We start from the raw sequence: 23,123 nt of genomic DNA, 5'->3' as shown, positions 1-23,123 counted from the left end.
CATACGCGGGTGCCTGAAGAGTGGGCCTTCGGGAGCCTCCCTGTCGGACCCCCGCCCACCTCTCCCTCCACTAGCTGCGTGTGAGGGAGAGCGAGCGAGAGAGAGAGAGAGACAGCGAGCATGTGCGGCTATAGACTTGACTTGGACCACACGCTGACTGGCTTTTTTGAAAAGAGAGAGAGCGGAGAGGGGGACTATTGCGAAGAGAGGCGGGCCAGGGTTTGGGGGGGGGGGGCACTTCTTCAGTGGAAGGGGAGAGGGAGTTAGTGAGAGAGGAGCGTACAAGGCCGGAGAGAACGTGGGGGAGAGAGGCCGAAAAAGAGAGAGTCAGATCTGGGAGAGGTGGCTTTTTTCCTTTTCTGATTGGAAATGGAGGATTCAGCTGGAGGAGCTCGCAAAGCCACCAAGAGTAAACTGTTTGAGTTCCTGGTCCATGGAGTGGTAAGTGCATGACCTAGGTTGTGTGTGTGTGCTCGAGAGAGAGAGAGAGAGGGAGAACGAGAGAATGAGTTAAAGAGAAAGAGGTGTGTGAGAGAAAGAGAGAGCACGCCTGTGTGTTTATAGATGTTGTGAAGCCAGGGGTGAGGCAGAGAGCGACACAGTGTTGCTCGGCAGCCTTAGACGAGAGAGCCGGGAGGATGAGAGGAGCGAGGCATTCTGCTGGTATCTTTCTACATGTTTTAAAGAACAGAGGGAGCTTCAGGAGACAAGGGGAGGGAGGAGAGGAGAGGAAAGCAGAGAGGAGAGGAGAGATTAGTGCCTTGAAAAAGCGGAGGTGAGGGAGAAATCGGACAGCATTGGCGGCTGATGCAAAGGAAGCAGCAGTGTGTGGAGGAATGGGAGGGGATATTGAAGATGTGCTCTGTACCTCACATGTAGACCGCCTGTTCAAAAGCTGCCTCCTTTCATCCACGTTTCACCCTGGATCTATATTTGACTTGGAGAGCCAGTAGGTATACAAGTGTGTTCAAGGCCAACTGCCCTGGTTTGCACTTGAATGATGTTGAAGGAGATGTTGAAATGAGTTGACGTGTTATTGGGATGCCATTGAAGCTGAATGATGTACATACATGTAAGTGTCAAGATTAGTGCCTGTGATCTGGTAGACTAGGAAAGGACACTAAATTCCAGAACATTCTTTGAAATGTAACATTTAAATAATTCAATTATTGCATGTTCAATCCTGTCAATTTTAGATTTGTCCATAGTATTTTGCACAGACTTGCACAAGACTGATCTTTACCCCCCACCCCCCACCACACACACACACACACACACACACACACACACACACACACACAAATTGCTGCAGTTATTGAGAGGATACTTTCCCAATGTGACTTCATCACTTTAGCACTTTCGAATCTCCAGTCCCATCCAATCAGACCTCCAGATTATGGTCTCTGGCTCTAGTCACACCCAATCAGACCTCCAGGGCATGGTCTCAAGTTCCAATCTTATCCAGCTTGAGCTTCTAGAGGTGGCTTCATATTTCCCCTTGCAAGCGCCACTGTTTAGTCTGGTCAGAATATAAACTTTTCCGTGGGTTTACGTCTTACGTACCCTGTAGAACATAATAGAGCTGATTGTGCCAGGAACCTTGGTGGAGTCTCTCACCAGTCACCATACTTGACTGAGGATATGAGTGTGGACGTTCACTCTATATCTTGGTTTGAAAAGGATGTCTATGTTAGGAGTCATGAAGCATTTTACAGGTGGAATGACTGAATGCTCAAGAATTGTGCCAGCTCTCACCCTCTGCTCGTCTTTTATATTATGGCTCTGGCATGCCAAGCTTATTCACAATGGGCAACAAATAATGGGGCTGACTCTGCGTGCCTAGCGCACAAGTGACATTGAAATAAGAATGAAAAGAATCTGTTGCGAGTGTTTCACTCCGACAAACAACGGCGGTGGAGAGGAATTCGAGGTGTTGCCTCACACAGTAACGATAACCTTTAACAAAGAAAGCGAGTCGTACCATTTGGGGTTTTACCAGGGGTGGTTGTGCCGCCTCCTCTAAATCGCAGGCGGGCAGGCAGACTGTTGCAGCCCTCTTTTGGGCCTCCCTCTGTGCCCCTCAACTCCTCCGCTGTGACCTTGAGAGTGAGAGATAGCCGGACAGGTGTGGGGAGACGCATCGGTGCCTCGTTCCCAGTTCCCGCTGCGGCCACATGTTCCCATCCAGAGTCTGCTCTCCGGCACGAGACCCCCCCCTGTGGCTTGGCCTACTTTGGGACCAGGGTGAAGGGGTACAAAACAGTCATATCCTTTGACCTGGGGTGCGGTGGGGGGGGGGGGTGTGGGGCAGTAGTGGAGACGATTGTCCATTGTGACTGGAGAGACCAGGTGCTCCAGAGAGCCGTGTCCCTTGAGAGGCTGTGGGGCAGCGCTTGCCGAGCTGTGGTGGCTTAGCGCTTTTGTGATCCAGCTCTATGCTGTCACATGGCACGGCAGGCAGCTGTTGGCTCCGGACTGACAGGCACAGGTGTGCAAGAGGCTCTGGCCCACATTTACAGTAGCGCTGCTGCACAGTGTTCTTAGCCACCCCAGAAATGCAGTCTACCAGATGGTGTTGTGTGGCAGAATGGGAAATAATAACATTTGTGCTTGGCGTTTTCAGTGTATTTCTATACTGTTACAATAAATGCACAATGGGGAAAGTGATGGGCATTATTCATGTCCAATGTTCATAATAAATCTTTAGTCTTTAAATATAGTCCTATCCTTATTTCTTAGATATTTCATACTTTTCAAGCTGCACATACTTGTGTACAGATGTGAGTGTGAAGATGCGCTTAAGAGATCAAACTGTCATCTTTTGCTACTTTTTGTCCTCTGCCCAAAGCGCCCAGGGATGGCTTCAGGGGCCAGGATGCCACATCAGGGGGCTCCGATGGGACCCCCAGGACCCCCGTATGGAGGTGTGCCCTCCGCGCGGCCTGGACTCCCCAACCCTGCCATGGACCCCAGCCGCAAGCGCCCGGCCCCCGCTCAGCAGGTCCAGCAGGTCCAGCAGCAGCAGCAGCAGCAGCAGGCAGCCGTCCAGTCCCGGCCCAGAAAGTGAGTGAGGCCAGCACCTGGCCAGCGATCGGCCCATCTCTCTTCCCTCTGCCCTTGACTCGCTCTCCAAAAAGCTGCCCTCTCCTCCAGCTGCTGCTCTGTCTTGTGTTTAATACATGCGTGTGTGTTCTGAGGCGTCCTCCAGGGCCTCTACTGAGAGAAACAGGTCTCTACTCCAAACACCTGCTTGACCTAGAACACGCCACCAGAGGTTTGACTAATACTCTCTGATTATATGCTATCAATCTGTATCTCTGGCTGCCCTGTGTTGCTGTCCACTGCGTTAATGAGAGGTGACCCCTGGTGGTGGTAGACCTGTATAGCTCCATCTCTGGGGCTTCCCAGTCGGATGCCACACCAGTCCACCATTCCAGTGCAGTCTTGAGATGGCGGCAGTTTCATGTGACAAAGTATTACTTACACAGAAGGACGTTCATTTTGAAATGTGTTAAATGGGCATAACTGCTTGTCTTGCCATCTGTGAGTTTGGGCTTTGCTCCTCCATTGTGGTCTGTTCTGTGTGTGTGTGTGTGTGTGTGTGTGTGTGTGTGTGTGTATGTGTGTGTGTGTGTGTGTGTGTGTGTGTGTGTGTGTGTGTGTGTGTGTGTCTGTCTGTCTGTCTGTCTGTCTGTCTGTCTGTCTGTCTGTCTGTATGTATGTGTTTTTTGTATGTGTGAGTCTTGTTATAAAGACTTTATAAAGGATACACCATTCTGCATAATGGACAGGATTGAGCCACAGAAAAGCACAACCCCTTCCCCCAAACTGATGCACATATTCCATTCTCGTGATGAAGACATGGCAACACCTGTTAAATGACTGCTCTATCCCTGTTAAGCCCTTGTTTAATTAGAACTCCTTCAAACCTCCATTGACCTATAGGAAACCTGTGGGATTCCCAGGAGCCAATGAGATGGCCTCCAGACAGATCGACATGCGAGAAGCCCAATCAGATCCCCCATTTGGATCCAAGTAGGCGGTTTCCTCTGCTGCATGTTAGTTAATGTGTGCGTGTCTGCCAGTCAGATCTGCCCCCTCGTGCAGCCTGACGCACTACTGGTCCTTATGACCCTTCTGCATGTGAGCACCAACACCAATCATGAGAGGGGACTCAGTGCCACCATGCCCTGGCACAGCCGAAGCCCTCTCAATAATGAACAGCAGCTGCTGTGGCTGGTGAGCCCTGGCGAGGACTAGCGGTCTGCCATCATGCACGTCTGCTAAAACATGCACTGACAGACCGTGTGCTGTGTGCGCATAGTTTGCATGAGCTCTTATGTCTGCCTGCCTGCCTGTCTGACTGTTTTCTGTCTTTCCCTCCTTTGTTCCTGTTGTTCTCTCACTTTTTGTCTGTTGTGTCCACAGTTTGTTCACTTGTCCGTTCCTCTCTGTAGACATCTCTCAAGGTTCTCTTGCCCCAGACACTCCTCTTAAAAACTCTCCATATTTGTGTTTTCTTCCTCATCCTCCCCTCTCGTCGCAAGCATGTGCCCCCCCACCCCCCCGCACCCACTTCCTGTCCACCCTCCCTGGAGTCCCGGAGGAACCGTGTGGTTTGAGATGGAAACAGTTGACCATGAGAAAGTTTATCCACAGCTGAGAGGGGACACTTGCAGATCTCAGCAGCCGAGATTATTGTGTTGAGAGCTGGTCTGGAAGGCCTCCGTGGTACAGGGCTGGTTAAAGAGTCTCACGTGTACCAAGGAGGTCAGGGGAGGAAGAGTTCATTAGAATGAATTTAGACTGCTTGACTTTTAGATATAATATGATGTGATGTGATGTGATGTAATGATCACTATAATGTGTCTCTGTAAATGTGTGTGTATGTATTTAGCATAGTGCACTGCACTGTTAACAGTCAGTGTCAATCACTCAGTGTGTATAGTCTGAAAATCTATCCACTCTCTATGGAGCATGGGGCAGGGGGTATACATCGCCTTCTCCTCATTTCAGTTAAGATACCAAGTGTTGCAGAAGGACTATGATATACAGTACCCTCCAGAATTATTGGCACCCTTGGTAAAAGTTGACTAAAAATAGGTATAAAAAATAATCTTTAGGTGATTTGTTGTACTCCCACAATGAAAACAATGAGGAAAAATATACCCTGCAAGGCAAGCAAATTTATTCTGAGAAAAAGGAAAATCTCATAAAGAAATAAATATTTTTAACAAAAACAGCTTGCTCACAATTATTGGCACCCCTGAAACATATTATGTACAACATTTAACAGGAGCATTTTCCTATGTAAATGCAACGTTTTACAGTAAATCAGAGTGTCTGTGAACTTTCAGAAGTAGTTCATGACATTCTTTTTCACTATGGTATGAAAATGAAGTCACTCAGAGGCTAAATCCTCTAGTCATTTTTCAACATTGGAGAGACAAGAGAATACACTAAATTGAAATAAAAAGAAATTGTGTTGACATTATGTAAGTAACAGAATGTCTATGGAAACTAGGTATTTTGTTGAAAATGCCTATATTTCCAGTTAAAATGATGACTAAAAGGTTCTAATCATCTGGAAATGTGGCAAACATGCTTGGACAAAGACCCATGGCTATTTTGCTCCCACGCACAGTATGGAGGATGGTATGATAGGCAAAAAAATCCATAAAAACCACTGTTGAGAGTTACAGACAAAGCTATCATCTTGGGGTCACCAAGTCCCCCCAAAAAATCTTCAAAAGTGACCTCACTGCTAATAGATTATTTAGACAGCATGTCAGGTTAAAGCCAGTAGAGTCATTTAATGAACAACGTAAATGGCAGGAGTTACTGAATGGTACCATGACATGTCTTGGAGTGTGGTCTATTGTCAGATGAAAATAAAATTATGCTCTTTTGCTAAAAACACTTAAGGTGTATTTGGCGTACATAGAAGAATGACTATACTAAAAAGAACCCCATGCCTAATCAGAATTATGGTGGAGGGACTGTGCTATTGTGGGGCTGTTTTAATTCCCAAAGGCCTTGGGAACCTAATTAAGGTGCATGGCATCATGAACACCAAGAAAAACCTGAACATTTTCAAAGGAAATCAAACAATCTCTGCCAAGGCCCTAAAAGTTGGTCATGATTGGATCATTCATCAGGTCAATGAACCAAAACAAATGCACAGATCAAAACAAATATGGTTTACTGAACACAAAATCAAGCTTCAGACATTCCCCTGATCGAAACTCCATAGAAAAACAGTGGGATGAGTCAACGAGAAGAATGCACAAGTGTGGACCTAGCAATCTGGACGATCTGGGGAGGTTTTGTAAAGATGAATGGTCTTAAATCCCTTACTTTGTATTCTCAATCTTTATGGGGTGTCAGAGAAGAATATTACATGCTGTTTTATTGACAAGGGAGGTTTAAGAAGGTATTACAAGTAGGGGTGCCAATAATTGTGAGTGACGTGTTTTTATTAAAAACATTTATTTCTTTATGAGATTTTCCTTTTTCTCAGAATAAATTTGCTTCCCTTGCAGGGTGTATTTTTCCTCATTGTTTTCATTGTGGGAGTACAATAAATCACCTAAAGATTATTTTTTATACCTATTTTTAGTCAACTTTTACCAAGGGTGCCAATAATTCTGGAGGGTACTGTAGGCATAGTGAACATACAGCATTTTTTAATAAGACTATACTCTCACATACTCATTCTGGCACACACACATCTACACACCTGGATTGGCTGAATAGGTCCCAGTTACTCAGCAGATGGCCCGTGGACTCTGTTAACAGTCACCATAGTAACGTGGTATTTCCCCCTCTTTTTCTATGTTTCTTTCCTCTCCTCATTGGTAGTGCGAAGAGAAGGAAAATGGCAGACAAGATTCTCCCTCAACGGGTGAGCAGCTTTTTCTCTTCATTGTTTATTTATGCTGTGTATGTGTGCACGTGTGTGTTTGTGTGTGTGTGTGTGTGTGTGTGTGTGTGTGTGTGTGTGTGTGTGTGTGCGCGCACATGCCCATCTCAGCCTATGTCTGTGCATGCTCTGGGCAGTGGTAAGAAGTAGAGATATGAAAGGAGATGTGAAGGTAGTCGGACAGTAAGGGTGGGTGCTGTTGCTGAGTCACCAAATCATTTGGGGTTATTTCTGTGGCTTTTGACGAGGGAGGGGAGGTGACATGGTGGTGCCTTGTTGTGTACCACAGTCTAGAGAAGAGTGGACTGGAATCAGTCAGGAGAGAGTGAGAATCAGACATGCATGAGCTATAAACATAAACGTATACTATAAGGTTGATATTATACATACTGTATTACTGCAGCATGTATTAGATGCTATCATGTAATATAATATGTGCTGTACTGTAGCTTTTAAAGTGCAGTAACTAGCACAAACAGACCATATCAATCTTACATCTCTAAGCCCACTGTGGAAGTGATGTAATGCACTGAAAATGGATTGGCGTAAAAAAATCATATGCTTTATGTTGTTCATCCTTGTTTGTGGACTTGTCTTAAGACAGAAAAGAAAGGAAGTTATTGCCTTAGAATATTTTAAATGGTGCAGGTATAAGAGAATAACTCAAACGTGGGTCAGTTTTCGGTGCAGTGGTGAGATTTACATTCATTTTTTTATAAAAATGTTGGCAACTCAAAGATGAATGGATTGAGTGTATTTTGTATGTGGAAAGACCCTTTTGTTTCATCATATTATTATCAGATCCGTGAGCTTGTCCCAGAATCCCAGGCCTACATGGACCTGTTGGCATTTGAACGCAAACTGGACCAAACCATCATGAGGAAAAGAGTGGATATCCAAGAGGCTCTCAAAAGGCCGATGAAAGTATGTATGCTTTAGCATAGTAGGGTAATATTGTTACCAGTCTTTGCTTTGTAGTTTTGTTGTTGTAATCACCTGTAATACCTGTCTTTCCCTTTGGGGTTTTAGATGGATTCAATTTGCTGTTTAAAAGCTGATGTCCAGACAAATAGTATTGTAAAAGTAATGTGGAAAATTACAGTGATGTTCTAGTGACTGAAAACATCTGTCTTCACCCACACAGCAAAAGCGCAAGTTGAGACTGTACATCTCAAACACCTTCAATCTCGCCAAACCCGAAGCTGACGACTCAGATGGGAGCGTTGCATCCTGGGAACTAAGGGTTGAGGGAAAGCTACTGGATGATGTATGTTAGCCATCATGCTGCATCAAATCGTCTGATTGGTCTAGCTGTTAATGTTGAGGTCCCTCCTTCTATTTTCACACCCTATTCCACATCTCCACCTGTTATATCACTTGAATGTTTATATAATTGTGCTTACAGCAGAACCATGCAGATTGTAGTCCATGTACTGGCAGTATTTCAGCAGTACAGAAGGTATTTATATTGTGCTGAGATGCATCCTGTTTGGTGGCATCAGCTTGTGCATGAATGGATGTGTGGGAGGGCACTTGCTTGAGTAGGTTTTGTGCCTCGGGGTGATTATGTTCTAATCTCCCATCATGCCTTTCACTTCCTCAGCCTGGGAAACAGAAGCGGAAGTTCTCGTCCTTCTTCAAGAGCCTGGTCATTGAGCTGGACAAGGACCTTTATGGTCCAGATAATCATTTAGTTGAGGTCAGTAGCACTCTTCATCCATGACCCCTCCTATTGGCATGCTATGTATAGACAGACGGTCAGACAGGGAATAGGTGCTCATCGGTTTCTATAGTAACAACTTTAGAGACCATTCTGACCTTGACACAAACAAATTGGGCCAGGAACAACAAGGTAGATTTCAATAAACAAGCTAAGTTATATATGAAACCATCATGAAACAGGCAAAGGTTTGGCCATAACTACATTTTTTATATTTATTTCTCATATTAGAATTACCGTGATGGCATCAGAAGTATAAAACAACACAGTGAATTATGTGGTAACCAAAACAAAGCAAGCAATTCTACCATTTACATTTTCAGAGTAGTTTGCTTCGATGACAGCCTTATACTCTCCGAGCCAAGTGAGCCAGTGGTAACAGGGTTTCTAAAAACAAGTCGGTCTTAAAGATAAAGGACGAGTCTTACGCAGACAAGATCTCAGTGTGGCGCAAAGAGAGCCCTTCACATTGGGACAAGAATGACATGTCATGTGCAGCACAGCAGCTGTGTGAGTTTCCAGTCGTTAGAGACTAGAAAGCCTGTCTCACCTCCTGATGTCTCACCTCCTGATGTCTCACCTCTTGATGTCTCACCTCCTGTAACCCATGTGAGGCCAGAGCAGGAGAGACGGACAGACCCATAACCCAACAGATAAAGTCAGACTAGATACTGAGGACTGCACAGCGACTGAGTTATTGCGGTTGACAAGTAGAGTACAGTGTGGTTGTCAGAGCAACACAATGGAAACAAATGCACCATTTAATGTGTATCTCACACACCCCTAACCATAGAAAGTATCGTGGGGATCATTTGATGGCACAGTTGTTTTAAGATGCCTTACCCTTCAACAAAGAATACTGTACTGAGATTGAGTAAACGAGCCAGTTGAACAAAGACATAATTTAAAAGAAAGTAAGCTATATCTGAAAAGATTCACGCGCATTGTCCAAATACAACATTCTTAGCCAAATTAACATCTTTTGATTAACAATTGATGAAAAGCAAATGGTTTTTTTTTGCATAGTGGTGCTTTCTGTTAGAGTTTTAGTTTTTTTCCTCCGCTATTCCACATGTCCTTGGCCATTGCTAATAGTTTTTTTGATACCTCATTGAGAGGAGAAGTTGAAAATGTAATTTGTTAAAAAGCACTTTGAAAAAGTTAGGCCAATGCCAGGCATGGCGGAAGGGCCAATAATCTGTTTTCATTGTGATGCTAAATGACTAGGGCCTTGACAAGGCTTCCCAGACTTTGAAAAGCACTTTGAAATACTTTTTTGCTTTCCTGCATAATACTCATTACTAATAAATGTGCTGTGTGCTGAGATCATTCAGACTGTAGCAGTAGTCAGTGCAGAACCGTATAAGGCTGAGCATATGATTGTACCCCAACAGTGGCATAGGACCCCCACCACCCAAGAGACTGACGGTTTTCAAGTGAAGAGACCTGGGGATGTCAACGTACGCTGTACTTTACTGCTTATGATAGATTACCAGGTGAGACTAACATCATATACAGTATATTGATTCACAGACAGTCAAGCGATATCCAATAAGAATAACATACATATTATACAGTTGTCCACTTGGCAATATTCTGCAGTCGTGACTAAAATTGTTGGTGCCTTTCCACAAAAAACGCTACATTTTTCTCTGAAATGATTTGAAACAGACAGAAGAAATCAGCACCCATCATTGCTCCACATCTAATGCAAATCATTCTTTGCTTTTGACACATCATTCAACACAATATTTTAAATAATATAACAAATGGAAATGGTATATGGGCAAAATTATGTTACACTTTACCTAATAGTGTGTTGTGTAACCTTCAGAGGCAATCACCGCCAAGAAATGCTTTCTGTAGCTCTGAATGAGACTTCTGCTTCTGCTGACACATAGTTTTGCCCACTCTTCCTGAGCAAACTGCTCTCTCAGGTTTGAAGGCTGGCTTCTGCAGACTGCATGTTTCAGCTCTCCCCAGAGATGTCCAATGGAATTCAGGTCTGGACTCCTAGAAAGGACACTTCGGAATAGTCCAGTGGCCCGAATATAGTCCTGCGTCTGTGTCCCGCGCACACATGGTGCATGACAAGAATAGCGTCATCAACTCAGCATGCGGGGGCTGTCGTGTGCCTCTCAACATGTGTGACAGCGCGTCAATGACGCACAACTTTGACACAGGCAATGTGTGCTGAGGAGTTTTCCGCTTCAGCATCAAATCATTACAGAGCGTCCTCCATTTCGGCTTCATTTCTTGCCAAAAAGTCTAAAAAGTGACCGATGGTGTGATGAGTCTGATGTACCTTGACCCTGGAGTTCACCTCGTTGTCATTTGCACTTCATGCTACTTTGGGGAAAGTAAAGTAACTTCATGGAGGGACCTCTCGGTAGATGAATCTTATATTGCATTTTAGCTTAGATTTTTTTAGAGCATGTCTCCATGCTGTAGCTTTAGACTGTTGCAAGATGCTCCAAAACTGAACTGCAGAAACGGCAGAGCTAACTCTTCACTTCAAATGCTGGTTGTGAGGAAACAACAGGCAGACAAAAGACACAGCCTCAGTCAACGATTTGCATAAGTCTGCTTCAGTAACGCTGCTACGGTTGCTCGCCAGCCTCCCTCTTTTGTCTTCTGAGTATATCTGTGATGGTAATTTTGTACAATAGATATTTGGAGACTCAGATGGTCAATCAGGAAACAGGCTTTATTCTTTCATTGATGGCCATCAAAGGTGAGGCTTAGGATTCACCCATATCTCCAAACCTAACCAAACAAAGACATAAGCTTAAGTATGTGACAAACAAAGGTGTGACTTCTAGTTCCAACTCTGAATATATTATAGATGTACATGGGCAAAATGTTATGCTAATAGAGTAGTTTCTTAGTACTTGGAGTAGCTATTAGTGACAATAGAAAGGTGTGAACGCCTCCCATTCCTGCACACTTAGTATCTATAGACAAAGAATCACACCTTAGGCCGCTGAAGTGCCGAGAAAGTCTTCCATTCAATCTTAAATCTAAATCTAGACAATTTATAGATAAGAGATCCAAAATACTAATGCTGATAATATATTTGTATGTACACAGCCATGATTCTCTCTCTCATTCTACTCACACTCACACACTCATTCACCAAGTTTTAATATGACCCACATCCAACCTGAAGAGTGAAGAAAAAGAAATGAAAAATTAAGAAAAAGAAAAAGAAATTAAATGCATTCCCACCTCTGTGTATTAACCTCATAAGGAAACAAAAAAACAGTGTATAAATCTTGATTAAAAATAACTAATTATCTTTAATGGTACCAAATTCAGCCACAATTGTGTTTGAAGGGATGGATCAGTCTCTGCCTCACTACACCTTTTATCTTTATTTCCTTCAGCCTCCCCAGTTTAAACTGGACCCACGGCTAGCGCGCCTCCTTGGAATCCACACCCAGACGCGCTCTTGCATCATCCAGGCTCTGTGGCAGTATGTGAAGACTAACAAGTTGCAAGACTCCCACGAAAAGGAGTACATCAACTGTGATAAGTACTTCCAGCAGGTGCTATACCTTCTACCTGCATCCATTGCACTTCAGATGCAGATCACTCATGACTTATCGCAAATTATTTTATTCTGTGTCACTAGTGGTATTGTTTTTAGAGTGTATATGAAGTCGTTAGGGCAATTGGGTATATCTGTGCGGATGCATTTGACTTCACTCTTTCTTTGCTCCTGTCACTGTCTTTTCTTTCTCTGTCACACACTTCATAATTTATTAATTTTAGAATTACATTTTGATAATGTTAGTATTCTGGTTGTATTTAGTAAATTAGGTATTTTTTCTTATTTAGGGTATAACTTTACTTTAAACTGTTCATTTTAATGTTAACGTTTATTGGTCATTGTAAATCACAAAAGTGTCTTAAGTGCTAAGCACAAATGTAATGGGTCTGTCTCTCTCTTCTCAGATCTTTGACTGTCCTCGTTTGAAGTTTTGTGAGATACCCCAGCGTCTCACTAACTTGCTGCTTCCTCCCGATCCCATAGTCATAAATCATATCATCAGGTATCACTCATAACTCTTTCAACAGAAACGGATCCAATCATATAACATAACAGGAGGACAATTACAATTAAAACTGTAACATGAAATTATTGTAGAAACCCTCACTTATGCTTATATATCACATAATGATTTAATTTCATGTGATCACATGGTAAATTGTTTTCAATATAGTGTGGATCCAAATGATCAGAAGAAGACAGCTTGTTATGACATTGATGTAGAAGTGGATGACCCCCTGAAGACACAGATGAGCGGCTTCCTGCTGTCAACGGCCAATCATCAGGAGATTGCTCTGCTTGACAACAAGGTCGGCTGCCCACCTCTACTTTTGCAAAGGCAAACAAGGCCATTTAAATGAAATGTCTACTTACTTCTTTATAACACAAAGATGTGTGACTTTACCAAAGTATATGGAAATGATTTGAGTGTATGTTGTGTCTCAGGATAGTGTGTTCAGTCATCCTCCTGTATCTTTTCCCTCTCGTCGCTCCGTGTCCTTATCTATAGATTCATGAGACTATTGAGTCTATCAACCAGCTCAAGATCCAGAGAGACTTCATGCTGAGCTTCTCCCGAGACCCTAAAGGCTACATAGAGAACTGGCTTTGTTCCCAAAACCGTGACCTAAAGGTGCGGCACAACTGTTACTGCAGTTTTTAGGCTTCCACATTACATTTTTATATTTTTGTTTCATATTTAGTCTTTCTACAAAGTATGTCTGGGGGCTCTTGTCCAAGAGACATTTCTAGTCGTGTTTGTTTGGGAACATTTGCTAACAGTAAAATAAAGTTTTAAGCCTCGTATGTATGAACCTTTGTTGTCACTAGAATGTCTCATATTCTGTGTTCTGACTGTATGCACAGTTAATGACGGATGTGGTTGGGAATCCAGAAGAAGAGAGAGGAGCAGAGTTTTATAATCAGCCTTGGTCACAGGAAGCTATCAGTCGTTACTTCTATAGCAAGGTGAGTCCTCTAATCAAAATCAGGACATTTTTAGATAAAGCATACTTAGAGATGATAATAAACTGATTAGAAATATACACACTTATTCACACATGGTGCATCATTGGTATGTTTTATTTCATTTTTCATTTCCAGATTCAACAAAGAAGATTAGAGCTTGAACAGGCTTTGGCCATGCGCAACACCTAAACTGTTCCCTATGGGAAAATATGGATGCATCCTTTTATTTGTGGAAATGACACATTTTAAGTCCGCCATTCATGACCATTCTAAGCCTTTCTGGAGCAACCGCTGATCTATAAATCTCCAGAAAAAGAAGAGAACTCCTGATTGTACTGTCCATTTGATGTTTTTGGCATACTCTGAGACCACATGCAAGACAATTTTATGGGATCGGACAACATTTTTAATACTGCTTTGATCTTAATGGCCTTTTAAATAGCACTGATGAGAGCAATCAAAATACAGTGTTTTGTCTTTGGAAGTCGTAATTCATATATTTTGTCTAGTGATGTAAATGTTTGTTAGATGTCACTGTTGTTTTGTTGTGATTGTGCTGTGGTGTCCTAACATGTCCTGCCGAATCTGAAATTCACCATTTTTAATCACAGGTATTTGGTGTGCCCATTTAACCTGAGGCCTAAACTCACATACTGTAAGAGAATATGTGTTCTAAAGAAACAGTAGATGCAAAGTAGTCTTCGACGTGCAAAGATTGAAAGGTTTCACTTGTCTAAAGTATGAGAAAATGTTGTGTGTGCAATGGTGTTCTGAAATAATTAGATGGAGGTACCATTCATAAATCCTGGTTGGTATTGTGCACTTTGTATCCTATGAGTGTTTGGTCTTGTGGCCTACAAAGTGTAGGCTCTAAAGAAAAATCCCAATTAATGGTCATGTCATCAAATGATGAACAAATGACAAAGTTTGCTACCTAAATCCCCTGCTGACCAAGAGATGAATGGTTACCTAATAAAATAAATGATAATAATAAAAACATTTCTTTTTTTCAACATGGAAGAGAACCATTGTGATTTGCACTTTTAAAAAATTATTCAGCACCTTATCCATTTTTGTAACTGTCATCAATGAGCCTTATGAACGCATGGATCACAACAGGACCTGCTATGTTAAATTCTCAGTGTGATTTTTACAGTGTGAAAGTATGCATGCTGCATGGGTAGACTTACTAACTTTAAAATGTGTTTGTTTTCAAAGTATTCTCAAAGCTCAAAAGCTTTTAGGCTGAATTTATGGGTAACTTGTGTTATGAATAAGCATTGTAAAAATACACATATATATATACTGTATATATATATATAAAAAAGAATTTGTTAGTGTTAGGTCACACAAACCAGCTCACCTGTGTTGCCTGTGAGCAGTCCCTTGTGTGAAGTCTGTCCATTTTTGTTACCTTTGACCAAATCAAACAGACAACAGACCGGTTGATATTTTATAGTTGGATGATGGCAGCTATGTTCATGTTTTCACCTTAGGCATCAGATTAATGTGTGGAGTGAATTAAACTTTTGGAGAAAAAAAGTTCCTTTCATTGTGACAGCATTGTGATTCTCTCATGAGTCAAGTGTGGTTTGTTTGCATGTTGTTATAGTTGAACTGATTATCTAATTTCCGATTTGGATTAAAAACAGTAGCATCAAAGTGAAAAATAAAGGGAAAATACAATGTGTTAAGCATTCTATAGATCTGTGAGGCCCTTTGTGACATGCACTTATTTTCAAAAGCAAACAAACAAATACAATGTTGTTCAGAAGCGTCATACTTTATCAGTGGTCAAGATATTGCTTATTTCTTTAGCCTATTTCCACAACCAAGGCCCATTTCCACTTGCTTTTTTGACTGTGAAATAGGCCTAAGGTTTTGTAACTGGAAGATGACGGAGACTAAATGAACTTGTGCTAATGGACTGGTAGACTTTTTTTGGCTGTCCACTTGTTATTACACAACAATGTGTCATTCAATTAGATCGCAACTACATCAGACTTATGAATCAGTGCTGACTAACTACACCTGATTATTCATCAATAATTGCATCAAAATGATGCAATAGCCTACATTTCCTCTGCGTGGGTCGCCCACGATTTTCTTCCTTCTTCCCTACCCAACTGCGGCTAGAGGGTGGAGCTAACGACCGAATTCTTAATATCATTGGTTGGCGAGCCGGTATTGGGGCCACGCGCGATACTACGCTTCATTCCTGCTGATGTGCCGGTGGCTGTGAGCAGGAAGAGGGTGAGTTTTACTTGTCGTCAAAGGCCTTACATTAGAAGTATTTCGCTTAATCTATGTTCGTTTAATAAATATATCGTCATTTTCTGTAACTACTCTTTTTGGTTTTCTGTATAGCCTACTTGTTGCCGTAGTCATTAATCAGCCTACCGCATGACGCCCTGTATAGCTAGGATACCGTTAGCTAACAAAATGTATTGTTGAGACCGGGCCACACGAGCTTGGTGTTTAGCTTGTTGGTAAGTAAATAGTTAAGATATCGCAATGGGGATGGCATATTAGTGTTTATCTTCGATTAAATGTGTTCAATGTGATTTGTTCTCATTGAGATATACCCATTCATCCGCAGTGAAATGTTGTCGATTAGCTAGGTTTAGCTACCTGAGAAATGAGTTAACATTAGCTGCTAGCTATCGATGGCTAACTTAGCTGTTCGTAGTCCCGTGTAGGCAGAGATCTTTTTGAGGCCTCGTGCGGATGCCAGCGGCCATATGTAACGTCAGGGTACTGTTAACGGTATAGTTTCGCGGTACTTACAGACAGTACAGTATTGAGCGCCACCATACTTAGATATTTACCTAATCAACATGACACCGTCTAATCGTGTTCTGTGCCCGTTTAACAGGGTATACCATCTAAATTGCTACCCGGCGACTGTTCAATGCCGGACACGTGATCTTTTTTGGCTAACGTTAACTGTTAGCTGCTGAAGTCAGCTGGTTGCTCTTGTATCCAGTGGGATGCTATGATATCACACCGACGAACCGCTTGGCGATCCTGTACTTAGGCCCATTTCTACCGCTCTGCTTAGGCCTAAAATGACGACATCGAACGGGTAGCTAAGACCACTCTTCGAGTAATTTCATGATACTTTATCATGGTTGCTACTGCTAGTATTTAGTGGGCTAAGTGTGACTTTTCATGGCGAATGCAACCGGCCTTGTTAATAGCTGTTTAGAGGACTTACTGAATATTAACTCGTATTCAAAGCGAAGGCTTTGCTCGTATGTTTCTCGATCCCGACAACCCCCATCTCTAATTACAATGAGTAGCGCACTAGCATCACTCTGCGCCTTTTAACATATTTTTAATGCATCTCGGAACCGGTTGAGTCTGACAGGCTTTCTCTTGCTTTGTTGATGGTCTCAGGTATTTTAGCATCTACAGCCGCCATGCCGTCCGATTTAGCGAAAAAGAAAGCGGCTAAGAAGAAAGAAGCTGCAAAATCTCGCGGACGTACCAAGAAAGCCGACGAGTTGAATGGAGTGAACGGCGATGGTGCGAAACCCGAAAGTCCAGAGAATGGAGCAGCGGATGATGGTGAGAGTTCAGCTTGTTACTCAAGCACATTGGGCCTGCTTGTGCAAGGTTTACCCGTGTATAATGCCATTTCATACGTAATGTCTGCGTTTGTCAGATGATGATCTTCATTTCGTATCTGCTGTAGTTGCCGTTGTTTGAAGTTGTATTATTCCTTATATGACAGGAGTGGCAAGTCTCACAAAGGAGATAGATGAGTTTGAACTGAAGAAGACTGAAGCACGAGCAGTGACGGGAGTATTGGCCTCCCACCCCAACAGCACTGATGTCCACATCTCCAGTCTGTCCCTCACATTCCATGGTCAGGAACTGTTGAGTGACACTAGCCTGGAGCTCAACTCAGGCCGTCGCTATGGACTCATTGGACTCAATGGAACAGGTGCGGTTAGTAGTGGCAGTGACAGCAGCAGGTGGCTCTCTTGCGCTGTCTTTCAGTTATTTTATTAATTGGTTAGTATGCAATTATGTTATAGCCATTCCATATTAACCAGAAACAAATAACCATTTCATCACTAAAGTGTATAGTTAATTGTTTAACAAATACTTTTATTGGTGTCTTAACGGCACTGTACATTGCATTTTGTGGAATGTGTACGCATGGTAGCTGACTTTCTCTATGCTACCTCTTCTGTAGGCAAGTCCATGCTGCTGTCAGCCATTGGCCACAGAGAGGTGCCCATCCCAGACCACATAGACATCTACCATCTGACACGGGAGATGCCGCCAAGTGAAAAGACGGCCCTCCAGTGCGTGATGGAGGTGGACGAGGAGAGGATCAAGCTGGAGCAGGAGGCAGAGAGGCTTGCGACGGAGGACTGTGAGTAGTAGACACATTAAATGGGTGTGGGGATGGTTGCGGGCTACTCTCCCACGTTTTCATAGGAGCTGTATCTGTGGCAGTTTCCTTTCCTAGGCGTGGTATAGTAAATAACCTCTTTTGATTATGTTCCACACACTTCACTTGTTGTGTGTGGAGACCTCAGAAAAGGAACAGAATACTTGTTATCCGCAGTCCCTTATCTTGACTGTTTGTGCACTTTTGCGCACTAGGTAAATGAAAGTGGTATCTTTCTATTTGTGACTCATTCATTGTGTATGTGTGTGTCTGCTCCCCCGTCAGCCGAGTGTGAGAAGCTGATGGAGCTGTACGAGCGTCTGGAAGAGCTGGATGCGGACAAGGCAGCAGTGCGTGCCGGCCGGATCCTGAACGGCCTGGGCTTCACCGCCGCATCGCAGCACAAAAAGATGAAGGACTTCAGCGGAGGCTGGAGGATGCGGGTGGCTCTGGCCAGGTATGTATTGGGGCCCCACAGTACCCACACGGCTTGTCAAGTGGACAATAGGGTTTCAAATTGAATTTCGCTCATTCTTCATTGACTTCTCAGTTTTTGTCTTTTGATTAGATGTTTTTGAAAGGAAGAAACTTTATGAACATTTTAGTATATTGTCACTCGTATCTCAAGAACTGCTGTGAAATGATGAACTAAAAGGCCGAATGAATGTGCAGTCGCCACAGTGCGTCTGCTCAATGACAAAAACCAGTCTGAAGCGTTTTTCTGATCCATGCAGTTCTGGTAGTTAGTTAGCCCCGCTTAGTTGAGTGGTACTTGAGCTCTGTTCATTGGGTGCGTTCATTTTGTATTCATGGCTCGTTTGCTTTTCTCCAGAGCGCTGTTCCTAAAGCCCTTCATGCTGCTGTTGGATGAGCCCACCAACCATCTTGACCTGGAGGCCTGTGTGTGGCTTGAGGAAGAGCTTAGCCAGTGAGTAGACGTCTATTTCTGAAAGATGGTCAAATGATGAACTGTTTCTCTGTGTTTAGGATGGGAATTTTGCTTTTGCTATGAACCCAGCATGTTTTTAAAACAATTCGGTACAGTATGTGAAGTATAAGGAAGTATTTTGCTATGGAGGGAGTGTTGCATTTTTGTTGTTTCTACTGGTTGATGAATGTTGGGAGAAATGATGTAAACAAAAGGCCGAATTGTAGCTCCCCATTGATACTCAGTACTCAGTGTGATGGTGCTTTGACAAAAACTCGGTGAAGCGTTTAACTGATCCCCTGAGAGACGAGCAAGCAACCATTCTCCCCTCTTTAAGAAGAACTGTAGTGATTCCTCTTGTGTTTTTTTTTTTTTAATTGACAGGTTTAAACGTATTCTGGTGCTGATCTCACATTCCCAAGACTTCCTCAATGGTGTTTGTACCAACATAATTCACTTGCACCAGAGGAATCTCAAATATTACACAGTAAGGCACCTTCCTCACCTTGGCTGGTCTATTCAACACACACACACACACACACACACACACACACACACACACACACACACACACACTGCATTGTTTGCATTTACCACTTCATCTCATGCCATCACTGTGTTGTTCAGGGTAACTATGACCAATATGTGAAGACCAGAGAGGAGCTGGAGGAGAACCAGATGAAGCGCTTCAACTGGGAGCAGGACCAGATTGCACACATGAAGGTAGATAAAGAGCTCTATACTTTACTCTTTCTTTCACACCGGACAATATATATCTATGTATATATCTTTTTTTTAAATTGTAATTGTATCTGTTTTCATGATTAACCTTTTTTTTCCATTCTATTTTCCCCCAGAACTATATAGCACGGTTTGGCCATGGCTCTGCAAAACTGGCCAGGCAAGCTCAGAGCAAAGAGAAGACTCTGCAGAAGATGGTGGCCTCAGGTCTGACTGAGCGAGTTGTGGATGACAAGGTGAGCAGAGGTTTTCAGTTCATTTCTATTGGCAATTGGGGCATCTCTAAAGATTTTAGAGTTGAATATATGCATTTCAGCAGACTCTTTAGGAGTTTTATCAGACAGTTTATAGTTGTTTTTGGCAGCTGAAAGCATGCTATGCAACAGGAATTTCAGCTAATCAAGGCCATCAGAATTTCTGGTACTGCGTACCACCTGGCCAGGACATTTTAGACACTTGAAGGATTTTTTTTGCCCACTGTAGTAACTAACAGCCTACTTCACATAAAATAAGCAGGCATTAATGGCATATCAGGGGAAATTGTGCAAAGTCACTCTTTTGGTTGATGCTATGACATGATGTGAACAAAAGGCCGAATTGAAGCATCTCCACCAGGCAGTTTTGTTCTCCGTGTGGAGGTGCATTGACAAAAACCAGACCGAAGCGTTCATCTGATCAGTTGGCACAACCTTCACAGATGAATAGAAATGTGGAACAGAACGGAACAAAACCAGGCAACGGATGAATACGAATGCTGAATACTATTATGTAAAGATAGTTGGCCAGTGATGGAACCCTAGTCTAACATCTGTTGTTTCTTCTTCCCTCAGACCCTGTCATTTTGTTTTCATCCCTGTGGGAAGATCCCCCCTCCTGTCATCATGGTGCAGAATGTCAGCTTTAAGTATAACGATGACACGGTAAGGTTCCATATTGCTCACAGCACACCGTGCTCTTCTGATAACTAGATTTTTAACACGCATGTAATTTAAGTGTTGAGGCCTTTGTCTTTGACCTGCTGAAAGCTGAGTCTCTACCCCGGCGTTGCACATTCAGCCTTATGGATTGTGTCTTAGAAATGGGTACCTGCTTGCTTCCCTGCTGATTTTATATGCGAGTTTGTGGTGTTGTGCTTACCTTCGGCTTCTGTTGTCTTGTAGCCATATATTTATAAAGACCTGGAGTTCGGAATTGATCTGGACTCACGGGTGGCCCTTGTGGGGCCGAACGGAGCTGGAAAGTCCACGCTGTTGAAACTGTTGGCTGGAGAGGTACATATTCACATCTTGATCTTGTATTATTGACCCGATGTTGCATGTTGGCCTCTTGTAGTTTCCCTGTCTGCCTGTTTTTCACCAGCTTCCTTCCTCTCTTTCCACAGCTTCTCCCCTCCGACGGTATGATCAGGAAGAACTCTCACGTAAAGATCGGCAGATACCACCAGGTACAGTGATTGAATGAGGGATTTGATTCATATGTTATTATAGCACCGCCTGAAACTGCCGAAATCTGCAGAATATCTGTAAATTAATTAGACCAAGGATTAATTTCATTCAGAGTGCACTCTACTTTAAGAGGAACATTCGAGGATTTATGTTGTCTTAATCTGACTGTTGTCTTAATCTGACCCTCATCTTCCTTCCCTCACAGCACTTGACTGAGCAACTTGAGTTGGACCTGTCCCCTCTGGAGTACATGCTGAAGTGTTACCCAGATATCAAGGAGAAGGAGGAGATGAGGAAGATCATTGGGCGCTACGGCCTGACGGGGAAGCAGCAGGTGAGCTCCCAGACAGACAGGGGGCTATCCTCTGGGGCCTGTCCCAAGTAAAGAGTCCGAATCTGTTCCCTTTCTGAGTGGGACGGTGATGGTATAGAGTGAATCTTTTTGTGTTATTTATTTTGGTGATGTCAATCATGAAGTCTGTAGAGGGTAATTGTCCGTTCCCATCTTAGGTAAGTCCCATCAGGAACCTGTCAGATGGGCAGAAATGCAGAGTGTGCTTCGCCTGGCTCGCCTGGCAGAACCCACACATGCTCTTCTTGGACGAGCCTACCAATCACTTGGACATCGAGACCATCGATGCTCTGGCAGACGCCATCAATGACTTTGAGGGTGGCACGATGCTGGTTAGCCACGACTTCAGGCTTATCCAGCAGGTACAAAAAATTAAATGATCAGTGTCAACTTGCTGCATGTTCTCTCTGATTTGGAGTGTGTGTGTGGTACTCATCCATGTCTATGTCTCATGATTGTCTCGCTGTAGGTGGCTCAGGAGATCTGGGTGTGTGAGAAACAGACCATCACCAAGTGGACCAAGGGCATCTTGGCCTACAAGGAAAATCTCAAATCCAAAATTGAGGGGCAATCGCATGACCTCTAGAGACCAGACAATCAAGAATTGTCAAATTGTCAACAGCATCTCCCATCACCAGCCTGCATGTTGAGGTTTTCTTCAGAGGAGATGCTGGCCCCTCCTCAAATCACTCTGGTTACCTTCATAGGCTGGTGGTAGTCTTGGTAACATTTAGTCATCTGCAGAGCATCATGTTTTCTAGTCATTATGCAATTCTCCTTACAGGTCTACGGTTTTTCATTCCTGGAAATATTATTATAACGGAAATAATAAATATAAGTACTTGTATCTACTGTGCACTGAACTTTTGTCAAGTTCATACTGCTGCAGACATATCCCGTGTCAGCTGCAAGTGGATGTTCTAAAGGTGAAGTTCATCGGAGGCTCTTAAAGAGCTTTTTATTATGTCCTGTATTATTTAATGCTATATCTGCTGCAATAATGCATTTGGCCAAAATAAAAGATTCATCACCCACTTTGGTGTTTGTGCGTGCTGTTAGTCTCTTTCCAGTAGGTTCCCTGAGCAAAATGTCAAGAGCAATATTATTTGGTGTTGTAATTAACATACAAACAGCATGTTAATGTCTGTAAAAGAGTGAAGAGTATTTGAACACTTGATGCCAGGATATGTTGAACAAAAATGTGGAACTTAAAAGCAGCTTTGAGATGTATGGGTTAATGAAAAGGTACGGAATGGATCAAATGGACACCTTTTCTCTTAACTGATTTAAGCATGCAGTTTAAAGGGGAAAGGTAAGTACGTAATGTTTATGATATGACTAGATTTTCAGCCCTCGTCACTCATTTTATATCCATCAGTGTCAATTTGCAAAAGGTCTACAGAGTCTTTACAGTTGACTTTTTAAAAGGGACTGATGTTCTCCCGGGAAAAAAAATTAGTTCAGCAAAGACGGTGAAAAGATCCCAAAGATGAATATCCTGGGCTAGGACGATAGACTAAAATGGGCCAGGACAGAAGTTCTCCGCTTGGGGAAGCGCGCTGAAGATGGGAGGTCTCCCGTCAGGATTCT

General features: G+C 43.1%; 2 protein-coding genes across 3 annotated transcripts; both read left to right on the top strand.

The window, feature by feature from the left end:
• Nucleotides 1-313: 313 nt before the first annotated feature.
• On the top strand, nucleotides 314-15,248 carry smarcd3a (SWI/SNF related, matrix associated, actin dependent regulator of chromatin, subfamily d, member 3a). The gene is made up of 13 exons (XM_062526183.1): nucleotides 314-441; nucleotides 2,849-3,063; nucleotides 6,862-6,904; nucleotides 7,724-7,846; nucleotides 8,067-8,189; nucleotides 8,526-8,621; nucleotides 10,037-10,138; nucleotides 12,029-12,190; nucleotides 12,600-12,697; nucleotides 12,869-13,004; nucleotides 13,205-13,327; nucleotides 13,561-13,662; nucleotides 13,798-15,248. The coding sequence occupies exons 1-13, from the start codon at nucleotides 370-372 to the stop codon at nucleotides 13,849-13,851; spliced, it is 1,449 nt and encodes a 482-aa protein (XP_062382167.1). The 5' UTR covers nucleotides 314-369; the 3' UTR covers nucleotides 13,852-15,248.
• A 515-nt stretch (nucleotides 15,249-15,763) lies between these two features.
• abcf2a (ATP-binding cassette, sub-family F (GCN20), member 2a) lies at nucleotides 15,764-22,567 on the top strand. Of its 2 annotated transcripts, none has more exons than XM_062526163.1 (15): nucleotides 15,764-15,915; nucleotides 17,062-17,232; nucleotides 17,399-17,611; nucleotides 17,867-18,049; nucleotides 18,353-18,524; nucleotides 18,900-18,995; nucleotides 19,380-19,482; nucleotides 19,623-19,718; nucleotides 19,853-19,972; nucleotides 20,567-20,656; nucleotides 20,897-21,007; nucleotides 21,118-21,180; nucleotides 21,387-21,515; nucleotides 21,692-21,895; nucleotides 22,003-22,567. In XM_062526163.1, the coding sequence occupies exons 2-15, from the start codon at nucleotides 17,085-17,087 to the stop codon at nucleotides 22,117-22,119; spliced, it is 1,845 nt and encodes a 614-aa protein (XP_062382147.1). In that variant the 5' UTR covers nucleotides 15,764-15,915; nucleotides 17,062-17,084; the 3' UTR covers nucleotides 22,120-22,567. The 2 variants fall into 2 exon arrangements, with proteins under 2 accessions (XP_062382147.1, XP_062382155.1); XM_062526171.1 differs by lacking the exon at nucleotides 15,764-15,915 and adding an exon at nucleotides 16,029-16,151.
• Nucleotides 22,568-23,123: the final 556 nt, after the last annotated feature.

The sequence above is a fragment of the Sardina pilchardus genome, chromosome 2 (genome assembly GCF_963854185.1).
Source record: "Sardina pilchardus chromosome 2, fSarPil1.1, whole genome shotgun sequence".
NCBI lineage: Eukaryota > Metazoa > Chordata > Actinopteri > Clupeiformes > Clupeidae > Sardina > Sardina pilchardus.
This window is presented reverse-complemented; position numbering and strand designations above follow the sequence as displayed.